The following is a 23,248-nucleotide window of genomic DNA, read 5'->3' as shown; positions in this document are numbered from 1 at the left end:
CTACAGCCCATTTCTCACTTGCAGATTTTCTATTCAGCTGCATTTTGCTTTAACAGTGTAATTTATTTGCTGCTCATTTATTTGTTTTAATTTCAAAGCTTTTCTTCTTTCTTGTTGTGGGCTGTGTTCATTCATTACTCCTTTCCTCCTGCTGAGGAGCTGCATTTTTCTGCTCGGTTGGCTCCAAGATGAGCTGAATTCAGCGCGATAATTCAGTTTCATTTCTGGATTTTGACGTGGATGGAAGGGAAGGAAGTTTTGGTTTCTATTTCTCCAGATGGCTGAGAAAAGCCTGGCTATTATACGTAAAACAAACATGTAAACTAATACCTACTATTTCCCCCGTGCTCTAGCAGATCATGTTTCCTGCCTGATGTCGTTCGTGCATGTATTTATACAAACTCTTGTTAGGCGAGCGTGGCTTTTTCACAGATTATTTCTGAAGTATAGTTGCTACATTAGCTGTCACGTGGGTCTTTCACATCCTTGCTAAAAGAGGAGATAATTAAAGATTCAGGCTCAAGGTCAGGGCAAATCCAGAGAACAGAGTGGAAGACTTTGAAACTGGCTTCTCATCCCCTCTACCCTGCTCTGGGTGCAGGCAGAGACAGAAATTGTTGGGGGGTGAAGCTGCTGTAAAAAAGGAGGAACTGGGCAAAGGAAGAATGACTGGAAGCAAAAGACCCGTTACTTGGGGCCATCTGCCCAGGATCTTGCAGACAGGTGATGAGAGGAAGAGCCTATGAACCAACTCCTTGGGGAGTAACTTGGGGAAAACAAAGAGCAACTGGATGTTCTTTATTCTGTTTCCACACCATTTGTGACCTTACAAACCTTAACTCTGTGCTCCCCTTGGTCATTTCCTTTCTAAACATGAAGGCTCCTGGTGTGCTGAGATGTCTTCTTGACCAGGACTTGTTTTATTTCTCAGTCATTTTCACTCCCATTTGTAGTTTAGCTCCTGCAGTCATTTCCATGCACTTTGTGCCTCTGCTGCATCCTGAGTCATTTGGCAATAGGTGATGAAGTCGTCGTGGGAGCAGAAGCAGGGAGCCCAGAAGGACTGGAAAGGTCATGAGGGACTGGAAAAACCTGGCAGTCCAGAGTTGGTCTACAGGTAGCAACAAACATCATCGCTTGGAAACCCTGAATGCTTCTGGAGGGCACTTAAGCAGAGCAAAATAAAAGCATGGGACCCCATCCCTGCTTGGCCCATGGGATCCTCTGAGTGACAACCTCTAGGCACAAATGGTGTCATTGTAGGAATGATACAAGCTGGTTTTCTGCTTAAAGCACTTTCCTTAGTACAAGTGTTCTGAGCCCTGCACTTCAAGAAAGATGTTGAGGTGTTGGAGCAAGTCCAGAGGAGGGCGACCAAGCTGGTGAAGGGTCTGGAGAGTATGACCTATGAGGAACGGCTGAGGGAGATGGGGGTGTTTAGCCTGGAGAAGAGAAGGCTCAGAGGTGACCTTAGTGCAGTCTACAACTACCTGAAGGGAGGTTGTAGTGCAGTGGGAGTCGGCCTCTTCTCCCAGGCAACAAGCAATGGACACAGGATGGACCAGGACAAGAGGACACAGCCTCAAGCTTCGCCAGGGGAGGATCAGGTTAGACATTAGGAAGCATTTCTTCTCAGCAAGGGTCATTAGCCATTGGAAGGGGCTGCCCAGGGAGGTGGTGGAGTCACCATCTCTGGAGGTGTTTAAGAAAAGACAGAATCACAGAATCACAGAATCAACCAGGTTGGAATAGACCTCTGGGATCATCGAGTCCAACCATTGCCAAGACTGGACATGGCACTTAGTGCCATGGTCTAGTTGACATGGTGGTGTCAGGGCAATGGTTGGACTCGATGATCCCAGAGGTCTCTTCCAACCTGATTGATTGATTGATTGATTGAAGTCAGATAATTCTGAATGACTACAGACAACCCAGCAAAAATCATCTTTTTTGCCTCCTCTCCCACTTCCCACGGATATGAAGCTCTCATATCATGGCAGAGGGAAAGGACGGAAGATGCCAGGTGACGCCTACTATCTTGCAAGCGATGAGACACCCTAGACTGGCGCAGCTGCCTCTGCTTTGCTCCAGGTTTCGCGGTTCTGCCCATCAGAGTAAGAAGGGACTCCCATGCTTGAGTCAGATAAATTGTTTCCGAAATTAGCAATGCAGGCACTGTCAGCAGGAGTAGACCTTGGAAACAAAGATTGGATCTGAACGAGATTGAAAAAAAATTGCTACCTGGATCCTCGTAATAGGTTCCTACACACAAACACACCCATCACTGATCACATATTATGTGCTGTCACTCCCAAAACCTCAAATTACTGCAATCAAAGGAAGTCAAATTAAACGCAGTCCCAGTATAAAACCTTCCCGTGGTGCCCCATCCCACATTGTTCAGGCTCTGAGGGCACAACGACCATGAAGGCTGTTCTGATTGCCCTGCTGGCAGCAGTGCTGTGTGCCAAGCAAGGTAAGCAGTTTTGGAGGCTGGGAGAGCCAGATGGAAAGGATGAAAATGCCAGAGGAAAAATTAGAGATAATGCAGGGGCAAGAAGGTTTGACAGATTTTATTGCAATTGGTGAGGTCTTGGTGGTGCAGTTTTTCTTTGGTGTCAGTTGCATCAATCAATATTTAGTGTGGTTGAGTCTTAGTTCTGGGTGAGTTCTGCTGAGGTACCCATAACCTGAAGAAGATGAGCTCGCTGCTCTGCTTTCTCACACCCTCAAGTATCAAGATCCGACCACTCACCTCTGAAGACAGACATGTGAACTCAAAAATGCTAGTAGGAATTAAGCTGGGCTCACAGTTTTGCCTTTGGTTTTGTTTTTATTCCTGAATGAAACTTGGGGAGCTGTTGATAAAGGTAATGCAGCTGGTATTGACACTGCAACTTCTGCCAGCGTTTCACTTTATTTCCCACAATGACATTACAATCAAGAAAGCAGGTTGCTGGCAGATATTTGAAAGCCTAAGAGCTCTTTGCTCGTAGGTTTGAAGAGCTTTTTTAAGTGTCTGGGAATGAGTGTGTTTGTAATGGGATCCACAATGCTCTGTGCTCATCCTCTTTCAGAAGGAGGTGCAGATATAACTAGATAATTGTGTAGAAATATCCAGTTGAGAAACACTGGCTCTGTGCATGTTTTTGCAATCCCGAGGAGTACTGCAAGCCTTTTTGCACCATTAAGGCTATTTCTGGCTGCATTTGCAAAACTAGAGCTAAGGGAGGGTGGAGGCCAGACACAGGCAAGGGTTTATAGTAGCTATAATGGTTTAAGCTGTTATTGCTTCCTGACTGGGAGGGATTTTCCTTGCATCAGCCAGTGAACACGAGTGCATTTCAGTTTCCTTCGTGCACATGCTGGGGTCTCGGCTCCATCTGCAGCAGGGAGTGGTTTGAAGAGTGGCCTCTTCTCCCAGGCAACTAGAGATAGGACAAGAGGACACAGCCTCAAGCTTCGCCAGGGGAGGTTCAGGTTGGACATTAGGAAGAATTTCTTCTCAGAAAGGCTCATTAGCCATTGGAAGGGGCTGCCCAGGGAGGTGGTGGAGTCACCATCTCTGGAGGTGTTTAAGAAAAGCCTGGACATGGCACTTAGTGCCATGGTCTAGTTGACATGGTGGTGTCAGGGCAACGGTTGGACTCAATGATCCCAGATGTCTCTTCCAACCTGGTTGATTCTGTGATTCTGTGAACAACTTTGTGAGATTTGTCAGAAAAGCAGATGAGAGGGAGCTGCGGGGAGTGTAAAACGCAATAACACTTGCTAAGCAGCGTGTCTGAGATTGCTCTGGCATGGTCTGCAAGAGGACAGCAGCCCACAGCTAGGGCTGGGGGACCTCCAGAGGAGAGTAGAGAGGCTCAACTTATCCAAGTGATGGAGAAACAGTGAGTGCTAAACAGTCAGTTATAGAGAAGCGAAAACCAGGATACAACAAGGATGATTTTGTCTGCTGTTATGGACAACACCTGCGCTCGCAACACCTGACACCAGAAAAAAGCGTCTGGGTAGGTTTCAGAGCAGTCAGTCATATGCTGAGGTACCCAGAGCTGTACCCAAGGCATCTGAGCTCCCCATATCACAGAGGGGAGGCTTTTTCCTCCTACCTGGGGTAGTTAGGATCTGAAATGGCTTTTAATTCTCTTTTAGAACTGCTTCTGGAATTGTCTAACCAAGCGTTATGGGCAGGTTCAACTTCAGAGATGAATTTGAATCATCAGCAGCTGGGCTTTGGAGATTTCCTGGGAGGAGTTACCTTGTTAAAAACAGGTTCAAATTCAACTGAAAGGGGCTCTTCTGTGCAAAAATAAGAGCCTTCCTGGGTTGAGAAAGCCAGTAGGAACTGAAACAGGGAAATTTCAGCCTAATGGAGGACACTCCCTGGTTTGCAATTTTGTCACCCTCAACCAAGAGCTCTCCACCTCTGGTGGCAATGGAGCTGGCCGTCATGAGAGCAGCTTAACTGCCTCTGTCACCCCTGCTCAGAAATGGAACTCTGAACAGGAGGGAAACAGTTTCCACCAGTTGTGAGTCTGCCTCTAGGGAATAAGATGGTAGGTGCCTGTGTTTCCATCATGGCTGTCTGGCCGGCCTGGAAAATTGACTCAATTTACTTCAGTTTTGTTCAGAAATACATATCCTGCCTCCTTCTGGCTTTGTAATAGACCTTGCTCAGCCCTGCTAATAATATCACTGAGAATATGTTGTTCCAGGCGTCGGTAGAAATAATCTCTATTGTCCAGAGCAACCTCTCCCAGGGAACTCCCTTTATGGTCGCTCTGTGCTCAGTAATTTAGCTCACAGGAGTGTCATAGGCTTTAATTAATTCATGTCTGTACGGTGTTTTGCAGATGCAGTCTGAAAATACTAAAAGCTAAGCTCTCACCTGAGAGGTGCCAGTTCGTCCTCTCCTTGCCAGAGCTATACTAGACCCAGCTGGGCAGGTCGCGAGCTCTGCTTTTGCAGGTTGGCTGCCAACCAGGCCAACGAGGACCCAGGGGAGAAAGAAAGGTCACCTGAAAGTGTTGCTCATGCTGAAAAAAAAATGTGTTTTCAGGTTCAATCACTGACAATCTCAGGCAAAGAAAGAAAACTTGGCTTGTTCTGTGTGTTCGCATGTTCAGCTTCCTTAATCAAAACCAACTTATTTCACTTGTCATGAATAACATACTTTTCACCTTGTATTTTCCAAGAAGGGGCATGACTTTTGATGCTTTTTTCCCAGGAGGGTATTGCTGAAAACCACTAATATGTGTCATGCGTGCTCTTTCCAGCTTCCTCGCTGTTTTGTTACGTATGTGACAACGAGCACTCCAACTGGAACTGTCTTAAAACCTACAAGTGTGAAGACCATGAGAAATTCTGTACAACTACATACAGCTCTGCTGGGTTTGGTGAGTACCAGCAACACCTCAAGGCTTTTGGTTTCTTTTCCCCCTCCAGAGATGGGCAATAGTTTTTTTTAGGGCAGTAGTTGGTCTTGTTGGAAAGAACTGACCACTGAGGTTTACAGATCACAACCCATAACGTGTGTGAACCCCTCAGTGGTGCTCTGTGACCTACCACCTGCGGTATGTTCCTCACCACCTCGTGGTAGGGCTGGTTGAAGTACACAGATTTTCATGAGCAGACCCTGTTGCTTGATCTGAGAGCTCACACACATGCTTTGTGATGGAGGATGGAAAGGGGTTGGATGTGAGTAATGTGGTTTTAGAAACTGAATATGCATTAGCAGTGATTTTTGCTGTCCTGCGAGAAGCATGGTGTGGATTTCTGTCAAGGACTTTCTAGTGTCATGCGTTTGATCCAGGTTGTGTGGTTACTAACGCAGTACTCATCAAATCTGCTGATAGCTGTTGTTGCTGCATTGCAAATTAAGCATAGTGCAATACACCTCCTCCTGTCAGCTGTTACAGAAGAGTCTTAAATCACAGCTCTCTTTTTTTGTCTATTCTCCACCCAGGCAAGGACATGGGATACCGCATCACCAAGAAATGTTCTGCAGACTGTCCTGAGACAAACGTGAACTTCGGCGTGGCAGCTTATTCCACCAAATGCTGTGGTACCTCCCTGTGCAATTTCAGTGGTGCCAACAGCGTAAAAACCAGCTATGCCGTGATGTTCCTGGGAATTGCAGCCAGTTTGATCTGTGTCATCAGGGCAGGATTGTGATGAGGGGTGGGAGAAGATGTGACAACCCAAGAACCTACAAGGTATTCCCCAACTGAGAAACCAACACCTTCTGTCAAGTGTCTCCAACAGGGTCTAAGCCACCCTGTTTTTTTTCCAAGACATTGCTTCAGACCCCATCCACAAAACAGCATGGCAGTGTAGCTCCTATTTTTTCCCCCTGTATCATTTGTTGTTTTGTACTAATTTTCCCTGGGAAAGCTCTTTTGATAGCATGTGCATGACAATTGTCAGACAAAATAAAGATTTATGTTATTCTAGAGTGTGTTTGCTATATCCACACTACGATCAGCCTGAGAAAAGAGCTCTGCCAGAAAGGACTGTAATCTGAATCTCTATTTTACATTGAATTCCTCTTTTTAGCACCTGGGAGTCTTCTCCTGGCTGCCTTTCTCAATGACTCAGTTGCATCCAGCAGCTCAAGACAGGCATTCCATAAGGGCAGATGTTCTGCCTGATCACTCAGTGCTAATGAATGAAGGTGTCAATCTGGAAAGGTCAAAGATGTTTGTGTTGTTCCCACTGCAAGCAACAGGGAGAATTGTTTTGTAACTGCTAACACGCAGGACTGGGGTTTTGCCAGGTATTGGTTGTGCTGCTGGCTGTGCTGCAAAGTTCTTGTGTCATCTCTGCAGGGTGGGTGGTTTCAGCTTTTAAAACAGGCAAAGGGCCCACACCAAGATGCCAGAGATATCCAAGATGAGGATGGTGCTGCTGGAATCTGTCCTCATGGAAAGGGGACCTCTGTGCCTGCTTGGAGAAGATGCTGCTGTCTGAGTGGTTGCTCATGACTTCCCCTCAGGGACGTGAGAATTGGGCAGAAAGAGCCTGGCACAGGCAGTGGGTGTCTGATCTGGTAGGGAGATCTCTGCTCCTTCCCTCGCCTCTGCTGCTGCTGCATTTCTAGGCTTGGGGATGGAGGAGATGGGGTGGGGATCGGAGGAGATGGGGTGGGGATCCCCTGCAGCTCTTGGAGGAGCTGAGCTGTAGCTAAGATGGTCCTGGAGCTGGAGGGTGAGTAATTCCCATCTGAGCAGTTTGTAAGTGCAGTGCTGCATTTCAGGTGGGCTTGTATAGAAGTGGCACCTGGAAAATAGCCCTGATGTTTGCAGCCCAGCTGGATTTCAGGGGAGTCCTGCTCCACCAGCGCTCAAGACAGGCTGCAAAGTGCATGAGTTTCCGTGCAATGGGGAGAAACCACAGCGCTGGCTGAAGGCTGTGAAGATGGGATTACGTTTAATCATCTTGTAAAGATGGGATTACATTTAATCATCCTGTCAAGATTTAATTTCTGAGCAACTCAAATGTGAGACTGGCCTACTGAAGAAGAGTAGCATTATGGCATTTCTGTGCTGAGGGACCAATAGAAACATGGGTTTTTGCACTTCTCTTTAACCACTTTTTCTGTCACTTTTCCTATATGTTAATCACAATAATTTCTGAAATTATTCTCCAAGCTTTTGGCCAACTTGGAAATCCACATGTAGTAAAAACAATATTTGAATTAAGCATCGCAGTTACTTTTAAATTTCAGCTTTTGTTTCATGAAAAGTATATTTTTCCACCAAAATAAAGAAATCATTTGCCCTTCTCACATTACAATTTCAACCAGATTTAGAACAAGACGAGCAGAACATTCTCCTTCCTTCTCCACTCAGCAACTGTGTCAAGGGAAATAAGTCTTTCTACCCCATCCTCCACCCCCATTTAATTCCCCTGTTACTCTTTCCAAAATCTTCTTGATGTTCTTAACTTCCAAATACTTGTAAACTGTGATATTATCTTCTCCTTTGCCTCAGTCCCTCTGGTGTCCTAATCTTCTGTGTCCTTTCCACCCCCATGGGTTCTTTTCAATCTGTCTCACCTGGCACTGGTGAGGGATGGAGATAACATTAATATCAGAGGGACATATGGGACCAGCTGGAAGAGTGCAGGACCATCTAATGGAAAATCTTGACTGTCAGAAATCCTGCAATAACTCCTTTAAGAAATACAGCCTCGCCATCTCAAAATCTCAGCAGCTTGCGGGAGATATTTTAGTTTTTGCTTGGATGAAACTACAAGGGAGGGGGAAAAAAAAAACGTGTCTAGCTGAGCTGCTATTTCTGTACCTGTTAATGGATTCTGTTGGCTGAAATAAATTTGAATGTGGGCTGCCTCTGCAGCGCAATGTACGTGCTGCAGAATGGCATCGCCTGGTGACTACAGCCCCCTTTTCTGCTATTACCTCAAACAGTCAGCAATAAAAGTTGATTTACCAGTAAAGACTCATGAAATCTCTTCTAGACTGGGGAAAATAAAATATTTCACAAGGAAGAGAGGGTTGCACTGCCTGGCATGGAGGGTGCCAGCTTCTGTTTTCCTCCTGCCTGGTGTCTTACAAAGGCATTGGCCTTATGAAGCCAAACAACGCCCCTCCTTTGAGCTTTCTTGGTTAATTGCCACCTCTGTTCCAACTGAGCATCATGTTCTCCCTGTTGAGAAAGAAATTTCCTCACCTTAGTCACACAGGTCTCCATACTAACAATATTTATACGTCCAATTTAGAAGTGTTGGAAAGAGTTACATCACCTCAAGAACAGGGCATGCCTTTTCGGTGAGATAATGACACTAGTTGGGTCATATTGGAAGCCCAAATATTTACTGGGAGATGGAAATTTGAGCAACTTTGAGACTAAGAAAAAAGGGAAATAAACCAGATGGAGAGCAGCAAGGGGCCGAGTCGCTGGCAGAGGCTTGGGGCGTGCGGGTTGCTCCTGCAGCTCTTGAGTGTCATGTGAAAGGGATCCAGCTGGACCATTTCTGGGACTGTGCCTCCATCCCCACAAATAGACTGCAGAAAGACAAAGGTGGGCGGAAAAAGCAACACCAATTAAAGAAGATAGGAAAGATTCTGATTTTATACAGGGAGATAGGGTGAAACACGATAAAAAAGGAGGAATAAAGAGCACCATATGGAAATCCAGTGGAGTACTCCTGTTTGGCATTTCACATAATTTTGGCTGGCTATAATTTTTTTTTCTGAAGACTTAATGAGTTTACATCCTTGATCAGGCAATCTCTCATCCTCCATGATTTAAATGGTTTGTTTTTTTCTCCTTGACATTTATTTTTTTGTAATTTGTGGAAAAAAAAAAAAAATCACAGATTTTTCGACATGATGGGAGTGGGTGTTATTTCTGGTTTTTAATTTAAGTGGTCATTTTCATTGCCCAGAGGAATTTATTTTCTAATAAGATAACATTTTCCCTCATATAAAATATCCAATTTTTTAACAGAGACATTTGTGATTTTGAGCCGCTGTCTTTAAAAGGCCCACAGAAAATGATGTCTGGTCCCCTATGAAATGCAGTGGAAGGATTCTGCTCTTCTGATCTAGCTGCATTGACAACCCTGGGAGACATTTTGTACAAGTTTCAATCCCAATTTCAATTTTAAATTCAACCAATTTCCATATGCACTAAAACAGTGCGTGAGGACAGGATCTTTAAGGATGCAGGCTGCTCTGAGAGCGAAGCTGGCCTGGAAAGGAAAATATTGCTCTTCTCACGTGGACGCTGGTTTGTTTTTGTTTTTTTTTTTCCTTTTCCTCCACTTACCCAGAATTAGAAACTGTTGCATACTCAACACCAGATGAACAAGCTGCATTGTGAAACAACTAGGAGAAGAAGTGAGGGGAGAACATACGCCTGTTTAGGCTTCCAACAAAGCATACTTCCACACACAAGCACTGACAAGTTGCTCTCAATTATCCACCATCTGACACAGCAACCCTATAGTTATTATCCCAGCACCAGAACAAACACTGCAGAGGTATAAAACCTGCCCTGGGTGAGTCCTGCTTGTTTTGGCAGCTGCAAGATCTATAAAGGATGAAGACTTCTCTTCTTCTCGTGCTCATCGTAGCCCTGTGCACAGAGAGCGGTGAGTCTCCAAGGATTGCTTTGCACTAGTGAGACCCCCCAGAGCTGGGGCATGTCTTTGATATTGCGGGATGACAAGGGGGTTTTGCAGCATAAATGGTAAAGCTGAAGGGTCGTTAGGCTCTAGAGAATATTCCAGCCCTCAGGATAAGAAGCCAGGGGACGTATCCCCACCAGAAGTTGGAAGGACGATGAGGAGCTGAAGTGGGGGATGAGATACCCACCTCACCTGACTCGTGCAGCCCCAGCCCAGCCTTTGGAGTGGCTCAGTGTAGGCAGCTGAGAGCCCTTGGTGCAGCTCCGTGAGAAGGGATGTTAGTTGAGGGATATACAGAGTTGGACAGGCAAAGGGCAGTACGTATAATAAAGCTGCAAATTTAACATGTAACTAACTACAGACTGATTATATTTTTTCACTTGCTTCTTTATTGGTTGCAATTACAAACCATCATTACCTAAATTGGTGGAGATGGTCAGGCCACAAGAAGATGCAATTCTGGCTCCCATCTCTTTCTTGCAGCTTGTTGCTTTGAGGTGCAACTTTGTCGATGTTGATCGCAGGTCTGGGGTGGAGATACAGAGTCCCATTCTCATTCTGGTAACTGTCTGGGGCTTTTTTTGGGGAAGGATGCACTGGGAACCTGCGCTTTAACTCTGCCTGGCTGGGCTCTGCCAAGAACCGCTGCCTGTGCCTCTGGAAAATGTCCTGTTTGCACAGGGGTGGGCTGTGGTTCAGGCAAGGAACAGAGGGGGCAGCCCTGATTATCCCCCTGACTATTCCAGGGGAATTAGTTCACTTCCTCAGCTTGGGGGGTTTTTGTCTTATTGAAAACTGAATCTTTCTCAGGCTCTGCTGTAGGGCTTAACCTGCAAATTACTGGCCATTCTGGTCCTGGTCTAGCAGAGCACTTAGGCTCACACTTAATTTGAGGCTGTAAATGTTCTTACTGTGGGACTTCACAGGCTTTAAACTTGAAGACCTCCCAAGGTCTGCTTTCTACCCTAGTTTTACTCCCCATCCCTCTTGGCCCTCTTCCCCCTGAGCAGGAGATCACTCTTCACCACACACCCACTACAGTCGTTGCAATGGGGGTGGGAAGAAAAATTAATATAATTTGCACAAGATGAGGGCAGAGCTTGTTAAAATCAGTAACGAGGTGATTAGGACGTCTGGCCTCATCTCCTGGCGTGGGGAGTTCCTGGACCACTTGGAGCTGTGAGTCCCACCTTGGGGTCACACTCTGGATGCGCATCTTATGTCTTTATTAAGGGAACTATCAGGAAATAGTCCTAATCCTGGCGATTTCTGCACCAACATCTTTCAAGGTCTCACCCCAAGCGCTGGATCCTGCCTCTGCCTTGGGAACAGGGTCTTGGCAGGGAGGGAGGAAATTACTGATCTTCCAAACGAAGTTTCAGATAAAGTAATTAATTAAATGGCCTCAAATGTATTATTGCTGGTGGTGACCGTGACTGATATGTCACATGGGGGCTGTCTCAAGGGCTGCCTTGAGGGGCATGGTGGCATCGGGTCGATGGTTGGACTTGATGATCTTTTAGGTCTTTTCCAACCTTAACAATTCTATGATTCTATGATTCTATGTGCTAAATCATTGCGCTCAACGGGTTTGAGAGAGTTGAGGGCAATAAAAGGATCTTTTCCTGCAGCCTATTGACTGTAATCATATTTTTTAAAAAGATCACGTAATGAGACAGCAAATTTAACTTACCAAAGGAGTTGGTGAAAATTAACACATATCCAGCATCGCTTCACTGTGCAATCTAGCCAGAAGGCTGGTTGCTGTTCCAATTAATCCTGAACCTGGCTGATTTTAACGGTGTAAATCCTGCATCCTCCAGCGCTTGCACTTCCTAATGCTTTACACATGTAAGTTTATCTGGGTGGCTCACGTTATTGATATGAAAATCTTCCTTGAGGAATATTCTTTTTCAGTTAATTTGCACCCTAAGTGGAGCACATTTCTAAAAATACTTTGTTCCCTTCCCCACTCAGCCCTCGTTGCAACAGATACCTCAAGAGACGCAATAAAATCGGAAGTGTTTTTCAGTAGCATGAGCAATTGTTGTTCTTACTAGGACAGAGGATCAAAATTGTCCTACCTGACTTCAGGGTTTTAACTGAGCTACCTGGTTAGGAGACCACATGCCTCCAGAGTCCTCTATAGTAAATGTGAGTGAGAGAGAAACCTCCTGAGCACAGAGAGATGTTGGCAAACTCACCCCTGGAGGTGCTTGCCCCTCCCTTGGCTAGAAGGGTCTTGGGACAACTGTACTCTTAAATTAGTTAGGAGGTTGGGATGAAACAGGGCTTGGGCGTGCAACAAGCTCCACTGTTTCCTGTATAGATTCAGGAAGTTTGTCTTGGAATGGGAATGATTAAAGAAGATTCATTAATTAAGGAATAAAATGAGTTACACGTCTGGAAAACCCAGTTGTGTTAATTAAGGAATAAAATAGGTTACATGTCTGGAAAACCCAGTTTGGGGACTCTGCTTTAGTGTATGTTTTTCTTTTTCTGGGAGGAAAGGGTGGTTCCCAGTGGGGTGGAGCAGAAATGTGCCTGTGTGGGGTTTGCACAAGAAAAGAGAATGAAGCCACACTGCTTTGAGTGAAGATAGTCTAAAGGAGGGTCCCAGACGTGGAAAAAAAAAAAAGTAACCTGCAGTGTCAGGAGAATACTGGATGCAAGAGCCAGGCAGGACAGCCAAGAGAGTCTGGAGATGGAATCGACCATGACCAAGGTAGGAAGCAAATTGCAACAGTCTTGGTATCAAGTCAGAGTGAGCTGGGTGCCAGGTCTGAGGCTTTTGAAATCGTAAGGGTGTTGAGCATGGGAACAGAGGGAGATGGGATCTGAGTCACTGCAAGCCCGGTTGCCTGGCCTCTGTGTCCTCTGTTAGCTGCTCTTCAGTGAGAGACAACAGAGAGAGAGTAGGATCTGTGAGGACTACAGACCACGAGTGGAAATTGGTGGTCAGTGCTGGGTGGCCATGGAAAGGGCAAAGGGGCTGTTAGCTGGAGTGAGGAGAGAAGACAGTTTCCACAGAGACAGAGAAGGATGAATAGTGCTCTAAAAGGCATTTTTGTGGCTTCCTATGAAATACGGTGCACACCCTGGTCAGCTGGGTCACGGTCAGAGCTGGGGCCAAGTCTGGGTTAATAGGACAGAGCAGAGAGCCTGTTTGGGCCAGACGAGCTTGTCTAAGGTCAAACAAGGGCAGCAATGAGGTTGGGACATCGCTGGCAAAGGCACTAAGAAGGGCAAAGAAACTTGGCCAAGGGAGAAGAGTGAAGGAGATGAAGAGCAAGGAAGGCAAAGGACAGTGCTGGTACAAAACCAAGATGGGTATTAACTGGCCATAGATAGGGACAGCCTGGAAAAGAGAAGAATGAGCCTAATCCCCAGCGGGTGACATTACTGCAGGAGTGTTTGCTCCAGATAAACAGATGAGCAGGAAATTCCCTTTATCATGCAAAGAAACCTTCCCCGAGGATCTCTTTGCTATGAATGACTGCTTTAGCTTACTTGAGCGCAAGCTGTTTTCATTCATTCGCGTTAGCACAGCGTTTGCTGATGCACCGTGTTACAGATGTACACATTTTGTAGCGTTAGGCAGCCATCAGCCACAGATGGCTGTAAAAAGGAGTCTGCTGCAGCCAAGGGGGTGGTTTGCTGAGCCCTGTCTTCTACAAGTCCAAGATTGCCTCTCGACACAGGAGAGCTCTGAAAATGAACCAGCCAAATGCAAGCGTCCGTCTTCCCAGCAAACACTGAGAACAGGTCTAGGTCACTTGTCCCTCATTTGAGATACGTTGTGCGGGGCGAGCAGCAAAATATTCATGCCTAGTATGGCCAGGGGTGTCACTCTTAGGTCTGTGTCTCCCTTTTTGTATTCAAAAAAGATTTTTTAAATAATTCACTATTGGTCTTTGTGCTCTGAGAAAGGATGTGTAGGCGAGGACTCTTCAGATTACTTGAAGAGGATGTGACACAAGGGCTAGTAGTGATAGGACGAGGGGGAATGGTTTTAAACTGGAAGAGGGTAGATTTAGATGAGATATTAGGAAGAAATTCTTTACTGTGAGAGTGGTGAGACACTGGAACAGATTGCCCAGAGATGTTGTGGATGCCCCCTCCCTGGCAGTGTCCAAGGCCAGGTTGGATGGGGCTTGAAGCAACCTGGTCTAGTGGAAGGTGTCCCTGCCCGTGGCAGGGGGGTTGAAACTAGATGATCTTTGAGGTCCCTTCCAACCCAAACCATTCTCTGATTCTATATTTCTAAGATCCCTTGAGGGTTACTAAATAAGCAAACCACATCAGTGTCATTTGGGTCCAGGGGAGTCGCTGGGGCCAAGTTTCACACACCCAGGAGGTTGTCTGCCTGTGGCTGCTGGGCTTGACAGATCCTCCGTGTGGACCAGCACCACCAGTTTTCTGCTCCTACGGATATTTCTAGAGGTGATTGATGGTGTTGTGTGCTTCTTTTGCAGCTTTCTCTTTGGTATGTTTCACATGCAAAGATGCAACTTCCAACACGCACTGTCTCAGTACAACCACATGCTCTGACCATGAGAAGTACTGTCTCACAACCTATTCTACCACAGGATTTGGTAAGTGTGAAGCCTTCCTAAGGTTCTGATGACAAGACGGGGTTCAGGTTAGGCTAACTGCAGAGCCTCCTCCCACCATGAGGTGTGGTGGAAGAATTAATGAGGATCACAGCACACAGAGAGCACATCTTGCAGCAGGTGGGAAGTCAGCATAGCCTATCTCTGTTGCAATATATCGTAACAATACTGCACTGCTGATTAAACACACCCAGGAGAGGGAGACATTGGAAGAGAGAGGGTTTCTCTGCACAAATCCTTTGTCTCATCTCCAAGCACATATATATGCTCATGAGGTGGTGGGATTGTAAAGGGCTGGTACTCTGGAAGTGGCAATATCAAGACATGGTGACAATGACATCTTGCAATCTTGCACTGCACAAATGCATTAGATCTCCAAATTCCTGCCCTAGGTTGCACTCAGCTGGCCCTGAAAACAGCAGAGGAGTCTTAAGGCCTGGAGGTGGTCTCCATAGGTCACATACACACAAATAATGATGCAGTGTGCCAAAGCCCAAGGGAAAACCAACAGCATTAAGTACAGAACAACATATTCCCCACTGGATATCGCACTACTAGTCTACCATTGATGTTTGTAAAAAATACACAAGACATAAACTCTGACTTTTCTCCCTGTTCTCTCTCTCTCCCACTCCAGGCAACGACCGTAACCAGCGTATTTCCAAGAAATGTTCCTCATATTGCCCAACAATTGATCTGAATATTGGCATAGCCGGCGTTGCTACCAGCTGCTGCGAGTCTTCCTTGTGCAACATCAGCGGTGCCAGCAGTGTGAAAACCAGCTACGCTATGATAGCTCTGGGCGTCCTGGCCAGCCTCACCTGCATCCTCCGGCTGGGTTTCTAAAGGGGCTGTGGGGGGAGAGGAGCTGCTTGGCCTTGCATTGCAAGGGATCAAACTCTCATCCGTACAGTGGGAACGCTGCCCTGCTTCTCCCACCTCGAAGGTCACATCCCATCAGCAAATATTTTTGCTCTTTCCATGCTCTGATGACAATGAATAATAGCACAGCCCTACCTCAAAATGGTGTTTGGAAGAGAAAGGCGTGATGTGGAGCCCTGCACATGCAGAAGGGCACCATATAGCCACCATCTCTCCTGCTATTGGCCTTTATAACTCCACGCATTTTTTTCCCCTTCATTTTGTCCCTGCCATTCCCTTGTGCCCTTTTTCCCTTTATACCATTTTCTGCCCTGTATCGTTTTGCTCTGAGGAAGCCTTTAATATTACAGTTACTAAACACAAGCTGGGCACAATAAAGTGATATTTTATTCTATTGTGTGACTGTGTAGTACGGTACATCGGGCTTAGCGGCTGGATGCATCCACATTAGCAGCAACAAAAGCGGAGGCGTTAGCCTGCAAGTCGAATTGAAATAATGCTGAAATACATTGCAATTGCTTTGCATACATTTCAGGAAGCCTCTCCCCAGATTTTCTTTTTTTTTTCTTTTTCTACACTGGCAGAAGTGTCATGTTGTGACTCCATTTCGGAGTAAACTGTATTCTATTTATCTCGCTTTCAATTTCTCTTCTGGCTGAAAGGAAATGGCTGTTGAGCTCTCCAGGAGGCAAACAGAGGGGAGAAGGCAGGACTCAAAACAAAGGGATCTTGAGCATTAAGTTTTCTTTAAACTTAAGATCTTCCAGTGAACATTGCTTTATAAGCATAACGGATTATCTTGAAAGGGGAGAAAAGTATCTTGCACAGTGCTTAAAGGAAAATAATCAGAAAAGACAGACAGTTTCTACCATGTGTCTTCTGGAGCCTGGAAATTTCAGCTTAATCTGTCAAAAAATAACTTTGAAAATAAATCTTTTATGTTTGCTAGTCAAGTTTCCTATCAGGGTTAAAATTGAAGGAACTCATTCCCCTGCACTGACCTTCCTTGTGGATAATCTTAGCTAGGAATGAGCTAAAACCCCCCTCAGATCCTTCCGAAGTGAGTCACAGGATGCTGAAATGCTTTCTCCTGAAGAAGCTCTCTGCTAGGATTTCCCCAACAAGATCTCCCAGGGTAATTAGTTGGGTGCAGCTCATGTAACTGGTTTTCTCTCTGTAGACTCATTGCACACGGAGAGCAGCTACACACTTTGCTCACTCTGCTGGGCATTTGCTGAGAGCAGAGGACCACCACCACTCAGATGGATATTTATAACAGGTTTGCAAAGAAAATGTGGTCTCATGGCTCCAGCTCACCTCAGCCTGCTCCTGTCCCTTCTTGTCCACCCTTCCTCCCATCCACATCCAACCCCCAGCTATGCACTCCTTGGCTATTTTCTCTCCCAGACTTCCTTGTTGGCTTCTTCATCTAGTCTTAGTCTGGGCTTTACCTCCAACCTCTATGTTCTTGCTAGAGCCTCAGCTGATTTTTTTCTCCTCGGTGTAAATGCAAGCTTGGCCAATGATACTCCATCTTTAGCCATGAGACTCTCCATTGTCCTGACGGTTTCTATTTCACCGCCATCTCACAGCTGAGCTGGCTCCATTTTTCTGCCCGATCTCCTCTCTTCACCTTTCTTCCCCTCCTGCCAGATTTAGAGATATTCAAGTGGCACACACATTCAAACACCTCGAATGAGCCAAGAACGGTTCTGTGGCCTTCGATGGCCATACTCTACCTCACACCCAGACAGTAAGGTGGTAATAACTGAACTATTTGAAGTAGTCTTCAGCCTTTGCTATCCACAGGTTTAGGATTTCTTAGGGACCATGCTGGTTGGCACAGGCAAAGGCCGAGCTGGGGCTAGTACTGCCCCAGGTCTTGTCCTGCTGAGCTTCTGAATACAGACCTGCTCTTGGCATCCAGGTTTAAAATAAGGTCATGTCTTGTGCTACCTGAACTTGGCAGATGCCTCCACTTTGGGCTGGGAGAGAACCTGGCACATGAAGGAAGGTATAAAAATGTGTGGGCAAAGGGGGTGAAGGCACATGTTAGAGCCTACTTCTGCTGCAGAGAGTTTCATGGTCTGCTTATAGCTGTTGCATGGAGAAGTTATGAACAGCACTGGGAAGCCAGGAGTCCCATCCCTAAGGGAGCAGCTCCATCCATGGGCCCCAGCCTGCCTCCCTCTTGCCTGGTTTCTCCCTGATCCCATGGGTTTTGCATTCCCTACTGCCCAGCAACACAACCCATCCATGTGAGCCAAAGATTGACCCACATCTCAGGTTACATAAAAGGGTCCTTATCTGGAGGTCGGAGCAGCAATTGCCCTGGGGCACTTGAGGTCCTAAAACCATGAAAGTTCCCTTAGTGAACCCTCCCTTGGCAACGTGTGTTGTGTAAGAGGAGAGTCCTCTCTGCCAGCCTTCCTGAGAAATCATGATGTGACATCTCCCACGCAGATGCTGCTGCCTAATTCCACAGCCCACGGTTTCTTATTTGTTGTCTCCCATGGTTGCATACTCCTTGGATGAGAGTGACGAGCTGCCCTGCAGAGACATCTGGGATGCTTGGAGGGCTCTCAGGAAGAAGACGAGCGTCTCACTCAAATAGCTGAGATTGCTCCTGGGAGGTAGCTGGCTCTCTCTTTCGTGGATTATCTAAGAGCTCAGTTTTCGGTGCTCTGAGTCACTGTGCCAGGACCTAAATCAGCCAAGGGGGCCTTGCCCTGCCTAAATTAGGCACCTGGAGGAGGTGGTTTAACTTTGGCCCTTCTTTTCCCTCACTCAGGGCTCTATTACCACTGATTCTGAAGGACCTATGCTGCCTTCTGCTCTCCTCAAATAATTTGTCTGTCTTTTCCCTCACAATAAGAAATTTCTTCCCTTTCTCTTTGCTTCTTTGCCCAGATCCAATTAACACCCAGTGAATCAATGACAAAGCAAGAGACAAGATGGATCCAAAAGATGAAGGCAAGATCTTCACTGGGTCTAAAAAGTTTCTGGAAGCCATGGAAAGTGACAAAAACATCCCTTTTTCAAAATTAACTGCTGCTGTCTTGTCACATAGCCAACTCATGGCTCCATTTTGAGATACATTTTAGTTCTCTTGAATGGGTAGAAATGAGATATTACTCTTCAAAGGTGATTCTTGTGTATTTTCAGTCTTCCTCAATCTTACTTCTGACTTGGTGTCCCTGGCTTGCCTGCTCCAGGCCCTCCTCCAGGCTGAAGGCTGTGATGCTGGGCAGCAGGAGACACCCTCCCCATGCTGGTTGCTTAATTGTTGCCTCTGACTGCATTGAGTTTCATAATCTGTCCTCTTGAGAAAGAAAGAATCACCGCAACTCAGTCACTGTGCTGCAAAATTACTGCTCTCCAGACGCTGAGAAGAGGGCATACTCCAGCACTCCAGTACACCTAGGTACTAACAAAGATGTTAATGTCCTAAGGACATCTCCCAGATAACTGTTTCACATAGAAGACCTCGTTTCCTACTCAAATTTCTCCCCTTGGTCCACATTTGTTGGCAGTGCTGGGGATGCCTTAGCCTCACCACTCTCTTTCAAAGCTGACTTGCATTGAGCTAATGTCCTATTGCATGAAGGTTCATGTAGAATAAAATGGATGTTGGCAAAGTCAACACGAGGGGGCATATGGCAATAATTAGAGAACTCTTTCATTCATGGATGATGGGAAAAGGAGTATATATATAACAGAAGACTATGGGATAATTAATAGGACCGAAAAAAAGGAAAAAATGCTTGCTTCCTTTTACCCTTATTACAAAATACCAGCAAGAAGACACACCCACTAATTATAACCTGGGTCCTAGTGGACAGCAGGATGACCATGAGCCAGCAATGTGCCCTTGTGGCCAAGAAGGCCAATGGCATCCTGGGGTGTATTAGAAGGGGTGTGGTTAGCAGGTCGAGAGAGGTTCTCCTCCCCCTCTACTCTGCCCTGGTGAGGCCGCATCTGGAATATTGTGTCCAGTTCTGGGCCCCTCAGTTCAAGAAGGACAGGGAACTGCTAGAGAGAGTCCAGCGCAGAGCCACGAAGATGATTAAGGGAGTGGAACATCTCCCTTCTGAGGAGAGGCTGAGGGAGCTGGGTCTCTTTAGCTTGGAGAAGAGGAGACTGAGGGGTGACCTCATTAATGTTTATAAATATGTAAAGGGCAAGTGTCATGAGGATGGAGCCAGGCTCTTCTCAGTGACATCCCTTGACAGGACAAGGGGCAATGGGTGCAAGCTGGAACACAGGAGGTTCCACTTAAATATGAGGAAAAACTTCTTTACGGTGAGGGTGACCGAACACTGGCACAGGCTGCCCAGAGAGGTTGTGGAGTCTCCTTCTCTGGAGACATTCAAAACCCTCCTGGACGTGTTCCTGTGTGATATGATCTAGGCAATCCTGCTCCGGCAGGGGGATTGGACTAGATGATCTTTCGAGGTCCCTTCCAATCCCTAACATTCTGTGATTCTGTGATTCTGTGATAAAGAATAACCTGTTTCTAAAACACTTGGGCAGTAAACTAAATTGACCTTTGCAAAGCAGAAGGTTCAATTTGATCATCATGAGCATGTCCCCCACTGACCTCACAAACCTCCAAAACCAGGAGCAAGGATGTCTATTTTGACATCGGGCTTGAACAACTCTGGAATTCACCACCTGATGATGTCATTCTAGGAGGAGTTTAAGAGAGCCTGAAAAGTATCAGATACTCACATGGATAAGAAAATCATCCAGTGTTGGAATGATTCATAGCAGAAACAGACAAAAACACCCTACTGACGGCTACTTCTAGGGCACTGCCTGTTAAGTTATTCCATAATTTCCAGCAAAAGGCAGGGGTTGACAATTTTCTTTTGCACATTTTGCTACCTGCTGTCCAGGACTAATCTCACTTCAGAAGAAGCTCCGTTGCAATGACAGCTCGAGATCTTACAAGATGCATCTTGTATTAGGGTTTATTTCTCAGAATGTCAGAAACAGATTTTAAGAAATTCAGAGGAGAGCAACACAGAGGAATAGAAGAAAAGGGATTGATTTAAGAGGAGAGATTGAAAAAGAGACAGTTTGAGAGATGCCTTTTTTTTCAAAGTAGAGCAGCAATTCCAGCATGCCAATTTGTGGTATCGTAAATGGAGGTCTGATTTCCAGAAACTGTTGGGTGTGGAGAAAAGCAGACCCTCTAAAGGATCCTTGAAATAGAAGCAAAACTTCATTAAATAAAAAGTGTATAAGGTATTTGAGAATTACAAGCAAGAGAGGAGCAAGCAGAGGCATTAACTAAAGGTAATGGAAAACTGATAGAGAGGAAGACTGACATGAAAATTTGAGGAAAATCTGTTTAAGTAACCATTAGCTAATTTCATTTAGTGTAAAATACACTGATTTTATTGGAGGTAAACCAGTGTAGTCCAGTTGAGAGTCTGGGCTTCTGGTACTGTGTAGTAATTAAAGAAAATGAATGGTATGAACCGTGGTACATCACGTGCTGACTATCCAGAGGGATTAGAAAAAACACACTGCTAGGACTATCTCCCCATGCCTCCAGGCTCTGCTATTTCATCAGTGCAGCTGCTGCTTCTGCTGGGAGGAAGGAAAGGAAGAAACTCAGAGGAGAAGAGAGCAGATCCTCATTTCCCATCACTCATACGACCAGAAGAGCAAGAAATGTGTTGCTAAAAGGACTTTTCCCCAAGATGCCAGCTTGTTCCATGGGCTCCAGACAGGAGAACTCCCACATGCACATTACACACCCCTGGGTTGATTTCATGTCCACCCGTGAGCCACCTGGAACCTGTAAAACTGCTGCCATTCAAAAGGTATATAATCTGCCCTCCAAACATCTTTCCAGTCCGTCTGAGAGGATCTGGTGGAGATGAAGACTACTGTTGTCACTTTGCTGGCAGCTGTCCTGTGTGTGGAGCAAGGTGAGCTTCTAATGCTGCTACTAGTTAAGATAAGGCTTATAGAGAAGATGGTGAAAACTTTTTGTGTGGCAAAAATTTAGAGGGCTGTCACCAACTTTGCAGCATTGCAATGATGCAGCCATGCTGCCCCCAACTTCCTTTTGCACCTTGATTAACGATTTGCTGCAGAAATAAGATCCTGATAAACTAATTCTTCTTTCCAGCAGGCAGTACTGAGCGACAGAGCTCTAACTGCACCGCGCTGGATGCCAGGTCCAGACAGATCCCACATAGTGGTCTGTGGGATCTTCCCAAATGATGCAAGTTGGAAGTGACAGAAAGCATAATAAAACATTTTTTTTTAATCCATATCAGTTTTTGAGTATTTAACAGACTTTTCTGTACTGCTGCTTCCTCCATTGCAGAGAGCCACATGGTTTGCCATGTGTCTTGCTCCTTAGGAAAGGCACTAGTGAGAATTTTTATAGATGAAATCAGAGGCAGAGGTGAAAGAGTTTTTCTGTGCATATGTCATGTTAAAGGCATCCTTCTCCCACAGGGAAGTCTGAGGTACTCTGAATGTGTGTCCTCCTTCTGGGACTGATATGCATGTGTTGCTACATCTCTATTTGCACGTAGGAATAATGACCAGGTTGCCAATATTTCCCCCACGCCTGATGGTTTCTCAGAAACCATGATACATATCTAGTAGGGGTTGAGAAAGAGGCACCTAATTAATTCTTGCTCTCTGATGTATCAACCCCCCTACTCCTACATGTTTTGGACAGATGGTTCTGCAGCAAGCCTGGAAGATCAGAAGTTTCGTCCAGTTTTGGGTGGGAACAGGAGTATTCTATCTTACAAAAAGAACGGACTTTGTGCCCATAATTCCTGAATGCAGTGACACAACATGGACAGAGGAGAGTAATTATCAAATGAAATGTCCTCACTGTTACCCAGGATGAAGTGTTGATCTCTCAGCTCGCCAAAGAGGGTCTATTGTTATTTACATCCATGAACTCACCATTATATATATATATTATGTCCAGAAGAAATCTTAAAAGGTCATGATCCTTTTCCCTGCTCCAATGCTGGACCAAACCAGGGAGATGTTCATCTAATATGTCCTTGAAAGTTTTCAACAAAGAAGATTGCACAGCCTGGAATTGCTCAGACTCTCATCCTTGTAGAAAGTTAGTCTTAATATCTCTTAACATCTCTTTTTGTACAGTTCTCCTGTGTTTTCATCATAGGATGTGTAGAACAGTTTATTACTTTATTCTTTGCAGCTTTTTTTTCTTGCATGAAGGAGGTTATTGTTTCTTTCCTCAGTACTTTCTCATTTTTAATTAACAAACTAAATGCTTCCAACTTTTTCTACGAGGTCATATTTTCAAGATCTCTGACCATTTCTCCTCCCTCTCCTCTGGTCTCTCTCCAAATGCTTTGCATACTTTTTGAAGTGCCGCATACAGATTTGGTCAGCGGTGTTCCAGATGAGGCCTGCCAGAGTGGAAAGGCCACTTTGCATATCTTCCACATGACATTGCTGCCTGTGTTCTCTTGGGTGACGTTTGTTTTCATCGCTGTAGTGTGACACGGTTGGCTCCTGCTCTTTACACTGCAGGCCTTAATTGTAAGTCAACCAGTTGTTCCTCATCCTACATTTAAGTGGCT

General features: G+C 45.6%; 2 protein-coding genes across 2 annotated transcripts; both read left to right on the top strand.

Annotated features, from left to right (window-relative positions):
* Positions 1-2,424: 2,424 nt before the first annotated feature.
* LOC137661513 (lymphocyte antigen 6E-like) lies at positions 2,425-6,177 on the top strand. The gene is made up of 3 exons (XM_068397089.1): positions 2,425-2,476; positions 5,280-5,399; positions 5,969-6,177. The coding sequence occupies exons 1-3, from the start codon at positions 2,425-2,427 to the stop codon at positions 6,175-6,177; spliced, it is 381 nt and encodes a 126-aa protein (XP_068253190.1).
* A 3,837-nt stretch (positions 6,178-10,014) lies between these two features.
* LOC137661453 (lymphocyte antigen 6E-like) lies at positions 10,015-15,975 on the top strand. The gene is made up of 3 exons (XM_068396995.1): positions 10,015-10,119; positions 14,631-14,750; positions 15,406-15,975. The coding sequence occupies exons 1-3, from the start codon at positions 10,068-10,070 to the stop codon at positions 15,612-15,614; spliced, it is 381 nt and encodes a 126-aa protein (XP_068253096.1). The 5' UTR covers positions 10,015-10,067; the 3' UTR covers positions 15,615-15,975.
* Positions 15,976-23,248: the final 7,273 nt, after the last annotated feature.

The sequence above is a fragment of the Nyctibius grandis genome, chromosome 3, assembly GCF_013368605.1.
Source record: "Nyctibius grandis isolate bNycGra1 chromosome 3, bNycGra1.pri, whole genome shotgun sequence".
In the NCBI taxonomy this organism is placed as follows: domain Eukaryota; kingdom Metazoa; phylum Chordata; class Aves; order Nyctibiiformes; family Nyctibiidae; genus Nyctibius; species Nyctibius grandis.
The sequence above is the reverse complement of the archived record's forward strand: the minus strand, read 5'-3'. Positions and strand labels throughout refer to the sequence as shown.